Source organism: Blennius ocellaris (genome assembly GCF_963422515.1).
Source record: "Blennius ocellaris genome assembly, chromosome: 16".
Taxonomy (NCBI): Eukaryota; Metazoa; Chordata; class Actinopteri; order Blenniiformes; family Blenniidae; genus Blennius; species Blennius ocellaris.
The window spans coordinates 7,279,190-7,292,865 of record NC_137665.1 but is presented as its reverse complement, the minus strand read 5'-3'; the positions used below and the strand labels follow the sequence as shown (position 1 = coordinate 7,292,865).

Here is a 13,676-nt window from a genome sequence, read left to right as displayed (position 1 = left end):
GTAATGATCTCCCACCAGCACCACAACTACCACCCACTGTAACTTGATCATTAAGTGGGGGAAGAGAGCGCAGCCCTGTTCAGTTCACAGGTCACCCAGGAGGACCACTCACAGCTAGACGCTTAACACACAGGATCGGATAGGAGAGACACTAATTAGGAGAGTCTGAGAGAGTGAGTGAGTGTGTGTGTGTGTGTGTGTGTGTGTGTGTGTGTGTGTGTGTGTGTGTGTGTGTGTGTGTGTGTGTGTGTGTGTGTGTGTGCGTGTGTGTGTGTGGCCGCAGCATAACAGAGACAAAGGCAACGAGGTAATGTGCATCAGAGGGATTTGTGTGCGCACGAAAGTAAACGTATACCCTCTCTGTGGAGCGTCTCCAGTCCCCTCAGGATAATGTATGGCATGGTATGTTTTTAATTGGGCTATTAGCCATGCAGCGGAGCTCAAGAGCGATGCCCCCTGTCAGACACCAAGGGGTTAACAACTAGGGTTAGCCTTTGAGGTTCAAAGGCCTCTTGTTTACATTTGGCTGAGCTGCCCCAAGGGGGAGGCAACAAGAACCTCTCGGTTCCACCTTTACCTTTTAAAACAAAGCCGCCCAAGCCCACGACAAATAGACTGCATTAATCACGCATATTAAAATGTTTGCATCAAACCCACACCTTCAACAGAACCCCCTTGTATACCAACACGCCGGGGCGAAGGTGTTGAATTCTGCACACAAAGACTTCTTCTTTATTGTCAGTCAGTGCTGTTTGCTAAAACTCTGCCAACGCTGTGTCCCCAAAACAGAGGATGAATCACGTGTTGCCCGTCTGCGGTGCCACACTACACCACCAAAGCGGGCAAATATGGCTGAACTCTTGCACAGCATCCGGCTTCTTTTGAAGTAGGGCATTGTGTAACTTAATAAGCTACCGTTTTCTCACAACATCTGCTTGTCAACCCCGCTTTCAACTCTGAGCCTTCGCAGCCAACCCAAAAATGGGGGGATTTGGAGAGGAGAATAAAGAAAGAAAAACAACAAAACCCCCTCTTTGAATCTCCTCTTTGGGTAACTGGGTGCAATTATGACCGAATGATTGTTATATTTTAACCTAATAATCAAGAAGAAAACGCTTTTCTCTTGTAAAATAAACAGTATTTAGGATGTTTGGGATGTTTAAACCGGTGAGGTGAGAGGCGCTTGACCTTCCTAAGATGTTCCCCTGAATGGCAAAGTGTGTCAAAAGAAATCTGTTTAAAGAAAAAGAATTACCTTTAAATGGAGGGGCAGGGAATAATGTCAAACACATGGTGTTTGATTAGAAGTGTGGCCAGACGAATCCATGACAGGGAAACGGAGGAAGAGGACATGGAGTTAAGAGGCATTTATATACATTTCTCAGGCCAGCCGGGGGAGAAGAGAAAACCAGACAGAGGACAATTATGAGAGAGAAGAAGCGAGAGACTGCAACTGAACTTTGACGGTCAGTTTGTATTTCTGATTTTGAAAGACTCTGCGGCGGCTTAGTGCTTTGTTTAGGTTTTGTAGCTCCCATGAAAGAGCTGAACTGCACTGCTGGACTATGGGTGCTACAGCAAGATCACAATAGTGGAGACAGAGAGCAACTCAAAGAGCACAGAAAAAGAAATCCTGACTAAACTTAAAAACAAAAAAATGAAGATGAGGGAGAAAATTGGCTAATGCATGGCATGCTGCTGTAACATCCAAAGGTCTGTTTTTCACACTGAACCTTAAATTTATTCTGCAATGCAGAAGAAATTGAACAGTGATAAGAGCAGGAATCTGAGCGTAGTTTGGTTAAAATACGACACTCAACTTTCTGACTTCAACTGTGCAGAGAGCAAGACGGGAGCCAGTAGGTCAACACTTATTTGGATTATAAGACAGCAGGAAACACATTTAGTCTTTTTCAAATTCCAGCCGAGTTAAGCCAAATGCAGAAAAAAATGACGGATACAATCTGGAGTTGTTTTTGACCACACATATAAATCTTCACCTCAAGAACGTACTCTCTTTACATCCATTTGAAGTAAAATGTAGTTCTTGTTTATCGGTCATTACCAGCAATTACAATAAACTTGATTGAGGCTCGAAGAGAGTTTGAATCTCAAAGGACTATCTTGACTGTCAGTTCAAACGACTAAGTGTTTCCAGCCATGACCTCTACACAGACAGATAAAGGCGAGATCAAGAAAGGTGAGCGAGAAGTCACTGTGCTTCTCGCTCAGTGAAATTTGGGATGCTGCTACTGTAATACAAGCCTCTGTATTGGAACGTGTGGTTTTGTTTTGCACAAACATTGCGAGTCACAAAGACATTGATGTCTTTGTGTCTGTCTGCTCGGGGTAAAGGGGCACAGAGGCCTGTTGCATCTCGAGGAGTGATTGTGTTGTCATATGTGCGTCTTCACCTGTCCCATCAGTACATCTGGGCTGTACTGACACACAGAATAGAAATCATAATAAAAAATTAAAACAACAAGGGGGGGAAAAAAAAAAAAGAAGGGCAGAGGAGAAGAGTGATTACCTGTGCAGACTTGGCAAGCTTCTGACTGTACTCCTTCTCAAGCTGCTTCAGCCTGCTGTTGTTCTGCAACCAGAGGGAAGGCGTCAGTGAGAGGAGGGGATATGTGGACAGGTGGATAAGAGAGACACAAAGAGACAGAGAAGTGAAATTCAATCTTCAGCGAGGAAGTGCACAGAGACCCCTCACCTTCACTAACGACTCGTGTTCACACGCACAAACACACTTGTGATGACCTCTGCCTGTTGGCAGTGCGTCCCCGCGGGCGCGGGCGCGGGCCTGTGGCCTCTTGGCACAACGCCAGCGCCGACGCTCATGTGTGCCAGCCGGTAGTGACGGGCATGGCGCACAGTGGGCACCACTCCCCTCTGATCCCCTGCCAACATTTCATCACTTAACAAGGAAAGGGGCATGGGGGGAATTAAAATGTTGCTGCCAATTAGCTATAGGGTGAAAAAAAAAAAAAAAAAAAAAAGCGAGACGATCGAGAGAAGCTGGGAGACTCAACAGGGTGGAAACAGAATAGGAGTGAATGGAAATTGTTGTTAGAAGTTTATTGAGCTCTGCTCGTCTCTTTGTTTTCTGTTGTTTGTCTATGGGAAGCTCGCCAGCTGGAAGCAAAGACCGCGAGTGTCTAATACAAGATCCGTCTCCTTTCAGCTGGCTGTGTTGTGATGCCATAGTTTCAACGAGAGGCTGAACAGTGGAGTGAGATAATTAGGTGTGAAGTGCTGGAATTCCACAGGGATGTCAATGGCTGTCTGTAAGCATAGTGACGGGGGTCTACACAAGTGCTGTGGAACCACTAAGTCCCAAATTAATGGGGGATACAGGTCAGTATTTCAAAAGCGAGGCAAGTCTTTTCAACAGTGTAAGTTTCATACTCTTGGGTTTGTCAGTTTAAAGTGTTTCACTATGTCCATGTTATTTAGATGCCACTATGTCAATCGACTGTGCACGACACAGATTTGAGCCCATTCGTGGCAGTCATCCTGTTTTACTGATGGATAGCTGAATCAGTACATCCATTATACCAGCTTCATCCCACATAGGGTCATTCGGGGGCTGGAACTGATCCTAGCTGATAATGAGCTCGTCCATCAAAGGGCCACACAGAAAGACAAATCACACAGACACACATTAACATTTGCATATTCAAATAGTTAATTGGTGATTTATAATTAACGTACTGTGCATGTCTTTGGATTGGGGAGCACCTGCAAACGCCACACAGACCGGCAGTGACCTGGGAATCAACCTGCTGTCTTATTGCTGCGAGGATCATTTCGTCTTCAATCAAGAAAACACAGAATTTAAAAAAAAAAAGAAAAAAGATCCTGTATTTTATTTGTTGAACTCGATTGAAAAACAGCGTGCCTATAATTTTTCGATCCTGAAGCAGTTTGCTAAAAAGGAGGGAATGCAGAGCTTCAGACATCCAGAGAACTCTGCAGAAATCTTTTAAAAAAGTGTAGCAAATGCACGCACGCAAACACAAACACGCGCACGCACACGCACACACACACGTTCTGACAGTCACTGGCAGACAGACAACTCATGAACAAACACGGCCCCATTGAGCGCACGCCTCCCAGCCATCAACACCTGAGCTGCATTTGGACTCTGCACCCCATCCAAACACTTCCTGACAAACACCACCATCCGCTCTGAACGGACACACCTGTCACCACGGAAACACAGAGCCGTCACCAAGGATACGGGCCTGTCTTCCAGCGCCAGGACGCGTTGAGTGGCAGCCCGCTCGTCCCTAGGGGCCTTACAGGCAGCTGATGAGAGCGGAGACAAAGATGGGTGTAGAAAAGGCGAGAGAATGAATGGTCTGTGGCGGAGGGTGCAAATGGAGCCCCCACCGCCCCATGTTCTTTATAGCAGACACATTTGTTGTCTCTTTTTAATGTGTCGGGACTGCTCCATCTTTGTTAACTGCCACTGTGGACTTTACCAGATCATTTCTGTGTTAAAATTCTTCGCTCTGATTTGTTGTCATTGTCTTTGTTCGCATCTCTTTAAAAATTAAATCAAAGATATGAAGTGGCTCAGAAGTTGAAATGTTAATGTCAAACGATAAATATCAATAGCTTCGCAATTGTACTTTAATTAATACGAAATGGGTTGTGTAGTTTACTGTATGTGGCTGTGAGTTCATGTATTCATGGAAACATATGGTGAGATTGACATGCAAACAGGCTCAGATGTTTCATAAAAACATAAAGAGCTCGCTACTTGCCTATTCCTTTTTACCTATGGGGACTCGGGGGAATTCAGCAGGAAGCATTGTACAGCATCATACATTATACAGCTCAACCGTCTAAACGCACATTAAAAATGCCTGGAAGTAGATGAATATATGGATTGTACATGCAAGGAAAAATAGCCCAACTGGACTGTGACAAATACAAAAGGAGAAACAGAGCTAAATTAAAAGCTCGGCCATATGTGTATGTCTGTGCGGGTGTGTAAGAACTTTCAAAGACACTACCTGTGCCCTGCCAAAGGCATTTTTGTGCTGAAGGCACTTTGAGGCTGTATCAGGCTCTTCAATCGCCTCTTAATCCTAGCAGTGTGGAGTGCAGCTGCTTTGAAGTGGGTGTGTGTTTGAGCGTGTGCATGGACACTTATGTGTCTGCATGTGTGAGTGTGTGCTAAAGAGAGTGGAAGTAGATCTGAAGGCAAGGCATGCACTGCTTACCAGAACTTAATTAATAATCTGCAGTGGGAACCGGGCCAAACACACACACATATAGACACACACACACAAAAAAGGAATGATGGGAGTGGCACAAAGCAGGGGGACAACTTTCTCTCGCACACATAAAGGTTTGCACAGAAGTCACACTTATTCAAAATACAGAGAATGAACAATAATACATGAAGGCCAAACGCATATCCAGAGTTTGAACGTACACGTCCAGTGGTAGAAATAAAAAAATACGTATTTTGAGAATCTGTTCAGTCCTGGGCAGGATATTACTTCCATATGGCATTTGTTTTTTACTAGAATATGTTTCCAATCATCTCACATTGCTAAAAAAACAATTACGGTTTTGAGTATCAGCCTGAAGCTGAACTCTAACAAAACATGTAAAACTTTGCACAAGAGTTGCTGACGCAAAGATGATATCACTCCACGCACAGAGAAGAGAAACTGCGACTGCCAGTTGACAGGTGACGGGGTTAACAACAGGGACATTTTAAGCCAATGATGAGTCATAAAACGTAGTCTTATAATGATTGTTGGTAGTTTCACCCAGCACAGAACACGCTGTATATAGCACACTAGGGAGATGATTTATGGGAATCATTTCTTGAAAACAACAACAACAACAGAAAAAAATCTGATTTCAAAGTGGAGCTTTTCTGCATTGCTCCACAAAGCCTTCAGTTTTAGTGGCAGCAGTATTTGTAAGCATTCAAAATGATTCTCTGTTCACCACGCATGTCTCTCATAACAATTTGAGTTCAATCTGCCAGCGAGGGAGAGCTGGGAGATGTTATTTGCTCGTTTGTCTGTAATCATTGCTGTCTTGCTGCGCTCGCCTGCGTATCGGCGTGCGCAAGTGAGAGTTGCTGCTGTAATGACAAGAGGCTTTATTTCCATTTCACAGTTTGCCATCACTGCCTGTCAGTTGTGATTCTCTTCATCCCCGCTGCTCACTGTCAGTGCTGCATCACACGCCGTACAGAAATAATGCATCATGCGTGCACGCGAGCTGCTGTACACAGATAAACACACATCAAATGCACAAATGCATGCAACGCATTGTACGTTCAGTGATTAAAACACTCTACCAGACAGTTCTTGATATCATAAAACCAATTACATTCATTACCGTAAGTGGGAATGGGCTTAACATCGACCCCAAAAGACAGGATTTGTTTGAGGTGATTAACGGACGTGGCTGCTGAATCAGGGAATCTCTTATTTTGAGCAGGTCAAGAGTGTCATGTGATCTGTATCCATATTTGTGTGAAGATTTGAAGGTGGATGATCTTGACCTAATGTGACCGTTATGAAAGGAATAAATCTGCATAAAGAAGTAAGTCAACTCGTCGTTTAACTAAAACTTCAAAAGTCATAATTGCATCTTTCTAGTCTTTCATGTGTTAGCGTCTCCATTCCCGCTATATTCAGCGAGAGTTTCCAATGTTGGGACGGAGGATGATTTTGACTTGAAGTAAGGCGTTAACCCAAAAAACACAGCCCGATATCACAGTGTCCCACTTAAAACTCCACTTCAAACCGAAGTATAATCTATACCGTGCAACAAGATGGGAGCTGCCTGACGCCATGTTTTAATGCGATTGAGAAAGTGTGTCGCTTCCCTCCCTCCTCTTGGATGACTTCAAAAAGTGAGCAAGGGAGCTGTGTGATGTTTTTTTGGGACGATGGAGCCTTTACTTTGACTCTTTCATCTGCTGGGTGACTCACTCGCTCGCTCTCTCTCCGCCGCCGGGCCCGATGGTGCACTGAGGAAACGAGGCGCTCGCATAGGTCTGGGCATGCGCACGCACATGGAAACACATCGGCTCGCACACAAACAATCTTTATTGCTCTGATGTAAACATACACCATCAGCAAACTAATCCAGATTCAGACACCTTGATCCTATAATCGACATACCTGCGAGAAAACATCTTGAACTTTCCTGTTTTTTTCCCCGTCTCCAAAAAACCAGATTCCTTGCTCTGCCTCCTCGATCCTTTTGTCTGTCAATGTGAGGTGAATGTGGGCCCCCTTTGATCATCCCAGAGCTAGTGTTTTTTCCCCTCTCTTCTCACCTAATCCATGACCAAGTAAATAATATGATTTGGTGTATCTCCACATGGCAAAAGACCAAACTAATAAGTCGGCAGTGACAGAAGGCACTGGAGAAGAACCAGAAATAGGCATGACAACGACAATGACAACAACCTCGTACCACCATCTCCTGGCTGAGAGAGAGAACGGAAAGCTCGCCGAGGCTGAATGAATGTCTCAGGGGGTCAGGATCAGAGAGGGTGTGAACAGAACTACGGAAAACTGTATCAACTACCAGATCAGCCTCTGTCAGGTCCCTTCATCCTGACTTTAATGTTCAAGTGTCTGTGTCGTTTGAGGAGGAAATACAAGAAGTGGTTTTCTCCAAAGCGATAAGATGTGATACGATGTGTCAGAATGTGAATTCCTTTTAAATTGCCTCGTAGAGTAGTTTGGTAATTTACAAGTAAAAAGTTACGTCTCATCACATTTAAGTTATTTCTTTAAACACAACTGCATTCCTCACCTTGCAAGTGAAGTGCTGATTTTAAGACATACCACGGCTTTATTCGTGTGATCACTGCTTCAGGACATACACCTTGACTGAATAAAAACTGACAAGCTCCACCATTTGAGAAAATGAGGATGTTTAACCTGAAAAGGCCCATACATTGTGAGTATAAAAGAATACATAGCAAACAAAGTTTGCAATGAAGCTGCAAGTCCTTTGGAAATATGTAGAGTTCGAGTATGTTTTGCACTTCACCTGTCTTGGGTGGTCTGGACAGAAGTGCACCGCTCTAAATATGGACGGGACTGCAACAGACTGCAGGGACATTAAGATCCAATCACTGAGACCACATTTGAAGATGGTCAGGGACACATGTGTCCACACGTGGGAAATTGGTGAAAACAGATGCATCACCAGCGACTTAAAAAGACTTGCATGCTCAGCTTTGTACACAGCAAAACAAACAAAAAGTCTAAACAGATGACTTCAACGGACCACACGAGCTAAATGAGACATTTTGAAGTCTGTTCCCAAACTGGGTTACCGAATACCTGCTGCAGTTTTCTGCGACAAGGCGAGAGGGAAAAACAATTAAATGAATGTGAGCAAAGAGCCCAAAATTATTTCTATAAACAATGTGAAATGGCTTAAAACTGAAAACTTACTTTTAGGATTTTTAGATTGTTTGGTCACAGTTTATTCCCACTGTCCAATAACATGCATTATAGATTAACTAGTGAGCTTCAATTGCTTGTAGTATTGTTGTATTGTAATATGATTGGATGATTGTGTGATGTGCGATTGCTTGTCTCTCTGTTTGTAGTGTGATGGATGAAAAAACAAGTCCAGGGTATACCCAGACTTCATCTATTTTTAGCTGGGATATAGCGGCTGTTAAATAGTGCTGCACCTGCTACAATCTCAAGTTTGCTGCCTCACTGTCTTTTCCAGCAAAAGATCTTTTTCTTGAAATGCGATTTTACCGCTCATTCTCCATGTTTCGAAGGCGACTTGCTGCAGAACACAACTAGCGAGAGGCTTGCGTTCTTCACACACCCCCACCGTCTAAGCACAGATGTTATTGCTTAAATAAGTGTTTATAGATCAGATTAGATCAGCTCCAACACATGGGGTGAATTGGTGTCAAAACTGTGTTATGTCATCTGAAAAACCTATACATTTGTGGTGCCATGTCACAATGAGTGAGAATGCCAAAAAAAGAAAAGAAAAGAAAAGAAAAGCTCCATTCGCAGCCAGGGGATATATTATCACACAGCAAACTCACGTTTTTAGAAGAGAACCTCTGAACACACACACGCACGCACCACACACACACACCTTCAAGAAAACAGAAATACCTGCGGAACAAAAGAGACTAATTGCAGTGTCGAGGCCTTCATTCCCCAGTTTTGCAGTTCTGAACCTCTGTGTGTGTGTGTGTGTGTGTGTGTGTGTGTGTGTGTGTGTGTGTGTGTGTGTGTGTGTGTGTGTGTGTGTGTGTGTGTGTGTGTGTGTGTGTGTGTGTGTGTGTGAGCGTGTGTGTCATGGGAAGACTGAACTCTGCCGTGCCTTTCATGTCAAGAAAGTCAAATGGGGCATGGCCAGGGGGACACTGGTACTGTGACACAGGGTGCAGCGATTGGCTACTGCCTGCCAAAAAGCTGCCTCCTCATTGGCTGACGTTTGCCTGCAGGTGATTTTGTCACACTCGGTTATTTTTTGATGAAATGCTCTAGCCCTTTGATCTGAAGTATGTGTAGGCATGCACGCACACACACTCTGAGGTACTACAAATGCACACACACGCATTCCTTTCCCACTACTTGCCTGAGGAAATATCAGAAAGTGTGAGCTTTCAACATCTTCTGTCACTGTTGCTATTTTTGTGAATATGCAGGTTTTTTTTTGTATGTACAGTACATGCATGATGACATAACACAAAATATTAAAATCTGAAAGATTTATGAAGTCAACTCTTTAAAATACAGTATGTGTATACAGTACATGTAATATGTAACAGAGTGCTCAGTGTGTGCTTTCTTTGCTCAAGTCAAACACACTCCCAGAGAAACACCGAGCTCTACACAAACGTATCAGGCAAAATTTGTAAATCTAATCTTCTCCAACACATCAAAGAGCTCTAGTAACTAGACCATGAGTGAATATGGATTTAAGGATCCAGATGTTATTCATTCCCTATCAAACCTGAAGTCTCCGGAGCTTTTGTCTCGCTTTATCTCAGATGTCTAGAATTGACAAGCAAGGAGTGAGCATGTGTGAAGGTGCAGCACGAGGACCCCCCCCCCACCGCTAACCAAACTTTAAGTTCATTAAATCACTGCCTATTAAGCACTTATTGCCAATTTAACCTGTGTTTTCATGCCAGCGGGTTACAAATGTGTCTACGCATAGTAAAAAAAAAAAAAATAAATAAAAAAAACAGTTTCAACACTGCCTAGCCCACATTTCTGGTTAAAGTCAAGTCTTTAAAGAATGCCCTAATGCTCTGAGCTTTGCCATAACTTGAAGGCAGGGGTGAGGATGTGGCAGAGAGAGTGAGAGAGCAAGAGAGAGAGAGAGAGAGAGAGAGAGAGAGAGAGAGAGAGAGAGAGAGAGAGAGAGAGAGAGAGAGAGAGAAAGAGAGGGGGTGAGAGATGAAGGTTGGAAGTGTGGCGTAGAATAAGAAAGTTCGATATGGAGGCGGTGTGGGTGAGAGGCAGGATGCGTGCTCGCTGCAGTCCAGAGATGAGGTGTCTTTATCAGGCACAGAGGCGGCTTCAGAGGCGGCTTCACAGGCCCCTTAGTGCAGAATGGAGATTGAGAGGTCTTGGGTTGTATGAATTTACTCACACACCAACACCCCCATCATCCCCGCCGCCACCACCACCAACACACGCACACACACACACATACAGGAAGACACTAACAAAGATAAACTTCAATAGCAACAACACTAACAAACCCCCACACACCTTTCCCTCAGCCTGCTTCCATCAGTTCTTCCATCTCCCTTTTCCGTTTGACGCAGATCAAATGTATGGAACTATCTTAACGTCTCATCTTATCTCCTCTGATTTTCTGTTTCTCATTATTCCATTCAAAAGCTTTGACTGTCTTCTCCCAAAACATCTCCCAAAACACCCCCCCCTCCATCCCCCTGTATCCTCCTCTCTCCTCTGTCTCTGCCTTAAATGCACGCGCCTTTGATGAGAATCCATTCATGGATTTAATGGATTTCTCTGGCCTTTTTTCCAGGATCTGGGAGATGTGTTCAAAAAAAAAAAAAAAAAAGAAAAGAAAGGGGAAAAGCTGGCCTGCCCAGGCTCTGCTTCCAAGAGCATGGTGGACTGCAGAGGACAGCATTTCTGTCTGCATCAAAAGAATGAGAAATTTTCAGCTTACAAAACAGGGCGAACGAGTCAATATGGATCTGAGGCCCAGCTGACTTCAATCCCATGTGAAAAAAAAAACGAGAGAAAAAAAAAAAAACTGGGCGCAATGAAGCAGAGAAAGTTTTCTCTGCCCACTCCGAAGTCAAACTTGGAGACAGATTAAAAAGTACAAAAAAGAGGGAAAAGTAAGACGTTCGACCTTTGGTGAGTTTCTTTTTTTTTTTTTTTTTTTTTAGAAGCATGCACTTTCAGCTGACAAAAAAGGATGAAGAAATCATTAATCTCTTTCATAAAAAGTGAAACTAGCACATTGCTGATAGTGTTATCAGTCTCAGCTCAACATTCGGCCCAGTTGCTTTGAATCCACTCCAGATTGCGCCACAACTGTGGGTCATTTTTTTACCGTGTACAAAAAAAGACGAACGCAAGAAAGAAATTAAAGCGTACTTAAAAAAAAAACCTACTAAAGCTTTTACTGCAAAACAGCCCTCACATCTAAAAGAGAAACAGGAGACTGATAGTAAATAGCGTGTTTTCTTCAAATGAGGATTACTGTATGAGAAACACACTTTTTCTCTCTCCCGGATCTCTCAGTTCTGTGTGCCATATGGAGCCAAAATGGCCGCTTGGGTGCTCTCGAGGTCCCTGCATTCTCGGGCTAATGCCGAGCAGCTGGCGTAGGATGGTGTCTAATGAAAAATGCTCTCTTTGATGGGTCCTGCTGAGGGATTAGGTTCTGATCAACACCACCTTAGGTCAGCTTCCTGCTAGACCAGCAAAAGATTATGGGCGATTTCCCAGCCGTGGGTCCAGTTTCTAAGGTGGCGAGAGGCGGGAATGTGACACAGAAAGAAAGCAAGACAGCAAGCAATAAAAAAAAAAAACTGGACCTTTGAACATAATTGAAGTATTTCTTGGTTTGTCAAGATAGCAAATTCAAAGCTGGATAATGGCTGTACTTATGACTGACCCTTTGACCCGGTTGCCCCGACAAGTGTGCCCATTTCAGAACAATATATCCCAGGACAGGTGTGTTACCAAAAAGGCTTCAATCCTCAAAGACAAAAGTACACGTGGTGTTGATTGTGTCAGCACCGTTACCTTACTCAACCCTCTGTGTGAATGTTGAAATAGCATGAAATATTGTGGTGAGCCTCCTTTGATGTTTGTTTGAAGGCAAATTATTTCAATAACTCTAAAGCCGCGTGAGTTTCACAGCAGACGTGCTGTTTGCGAGTCGAGGAGAAGATGTATGCAGAGGTGAGCATCAGCTGAGGGCTTGTGCAAACGTGCAGGTGCACCGATCCGTATGGCGTGCAACACAAGTGCACAAATGCCTCTGCGAGACATACTAAAAAGTATCGAAAAGGCAATTGAACCAACCAACTGTTCGACCATCTTACTCGTCTTTCTCAAGCTGGGTAATCTGTATGTTTGATTTGACGCATGTTTTTACACCTGACGCCCTTCTGAGCAGGAAACTGTGATGACCTGTCAGTGGTGAGATTGGAACAACAAAAACTTTCCGTCAGAAAGGCCAGTTACAAAACCATGGGGACATAGGTGAAGCCAATATGTGTCACGACATCACTAAATGCGACAGCATGAAACAAAGCAGACAAGAATGAAGTGAAAATGGATATGGCTTGGAAAAAACAATCTCAATGCTTATGTGGCTTTTCAACAATAACAACAGTGAAGCCCAGATTGATGCATTTTGGGTTTGTTTGGAGCAAAAGTACTGACTTTTCTAAGTAAATGAGACTTGGTAACAACGTGGTAGAACTGTGCATATGGTGTTTTGAAGCAGCAGCTTTAGAGTGAATTCATTCCTTTTAATAAAAAATTTAATTAATGTGTAATTTCTGGATTAAAATAAGGATTCCCGTGTTCATTGGCGAAATCAACAAAGAGTTGTTTGGTTCGCTAAAACCTCTTTATCATTATTCACCTTCTCATCAATAGCATTCTTCTCCTGCTGGTGGCTTCTTTCGAGGTTGATATAAGTTCTCTTCATGTCAGAGCGAAGCCGTTCCAGGGATGCTTCCTTGTCCAGGATCGCTCTTTGCTTTTCCTCCTCCTGGAGCGCCGCCATGTCCGCCAGCTGCTGCTTATGCTGGGCCCGGACCTGCTGGAGCGCCTCACGCAGCATCGACAGCTGGGTTTCCAAATCTGAGATTGTCTGGACAGAGATAAAGAGATGCTCAGTGAGTGGAATTCGATAAATGACAATTAGGGCCAATTTTTTTTTTCCTCCCTCCCCCATAACATCATGTCAAAGATTTCACTTTGAAGTACATACTAAGTTTGTGTTTTGAAAGAAAATGATTTATTTCAGAACATCTTTCAGTAAACATGTAGGTGTAAAGCTTTGAGGAAAGATCTGGGCTGATATAGAGAGATAATCTAATACAGTGAGTGTGAAGGAGGGCCTGTACAGTTAATCTCTGAAGAGCAGTTTTTATAAACATCCTTAAATGTTTCTGT

General features: G+C 43.6%; 1 protein-coding gene across 1 annotated transcript in view; it reads right to left on the bottom strand.

Moving 5' to 3' along the window:
* Positions 1-13,676, bottom strand: part of cep112 (centrosomal protein 112) — a gene marked incomplete at its 3' end in the record, with an annotated part of 92,855 nt that overhangs the window by 24,532 nt on the left and 54,647 nt on the right. The window contains exons 21-22 of the mRNA XM_080511911.1: positions 13,141-13,371; positions 2,531-2,593 (exon numbers count right to left, since the gene is read on the bottom strand). Of these exons, the coding sequence (XP_080368037.1) occupies positions 2,531-2,593; positions 13,141-13,371 (294 nt within the window). The remainder of the gene's footprint in view (positions 1-2,530; positions 2,594-13,140; positions 13,372-13,676) is intronic.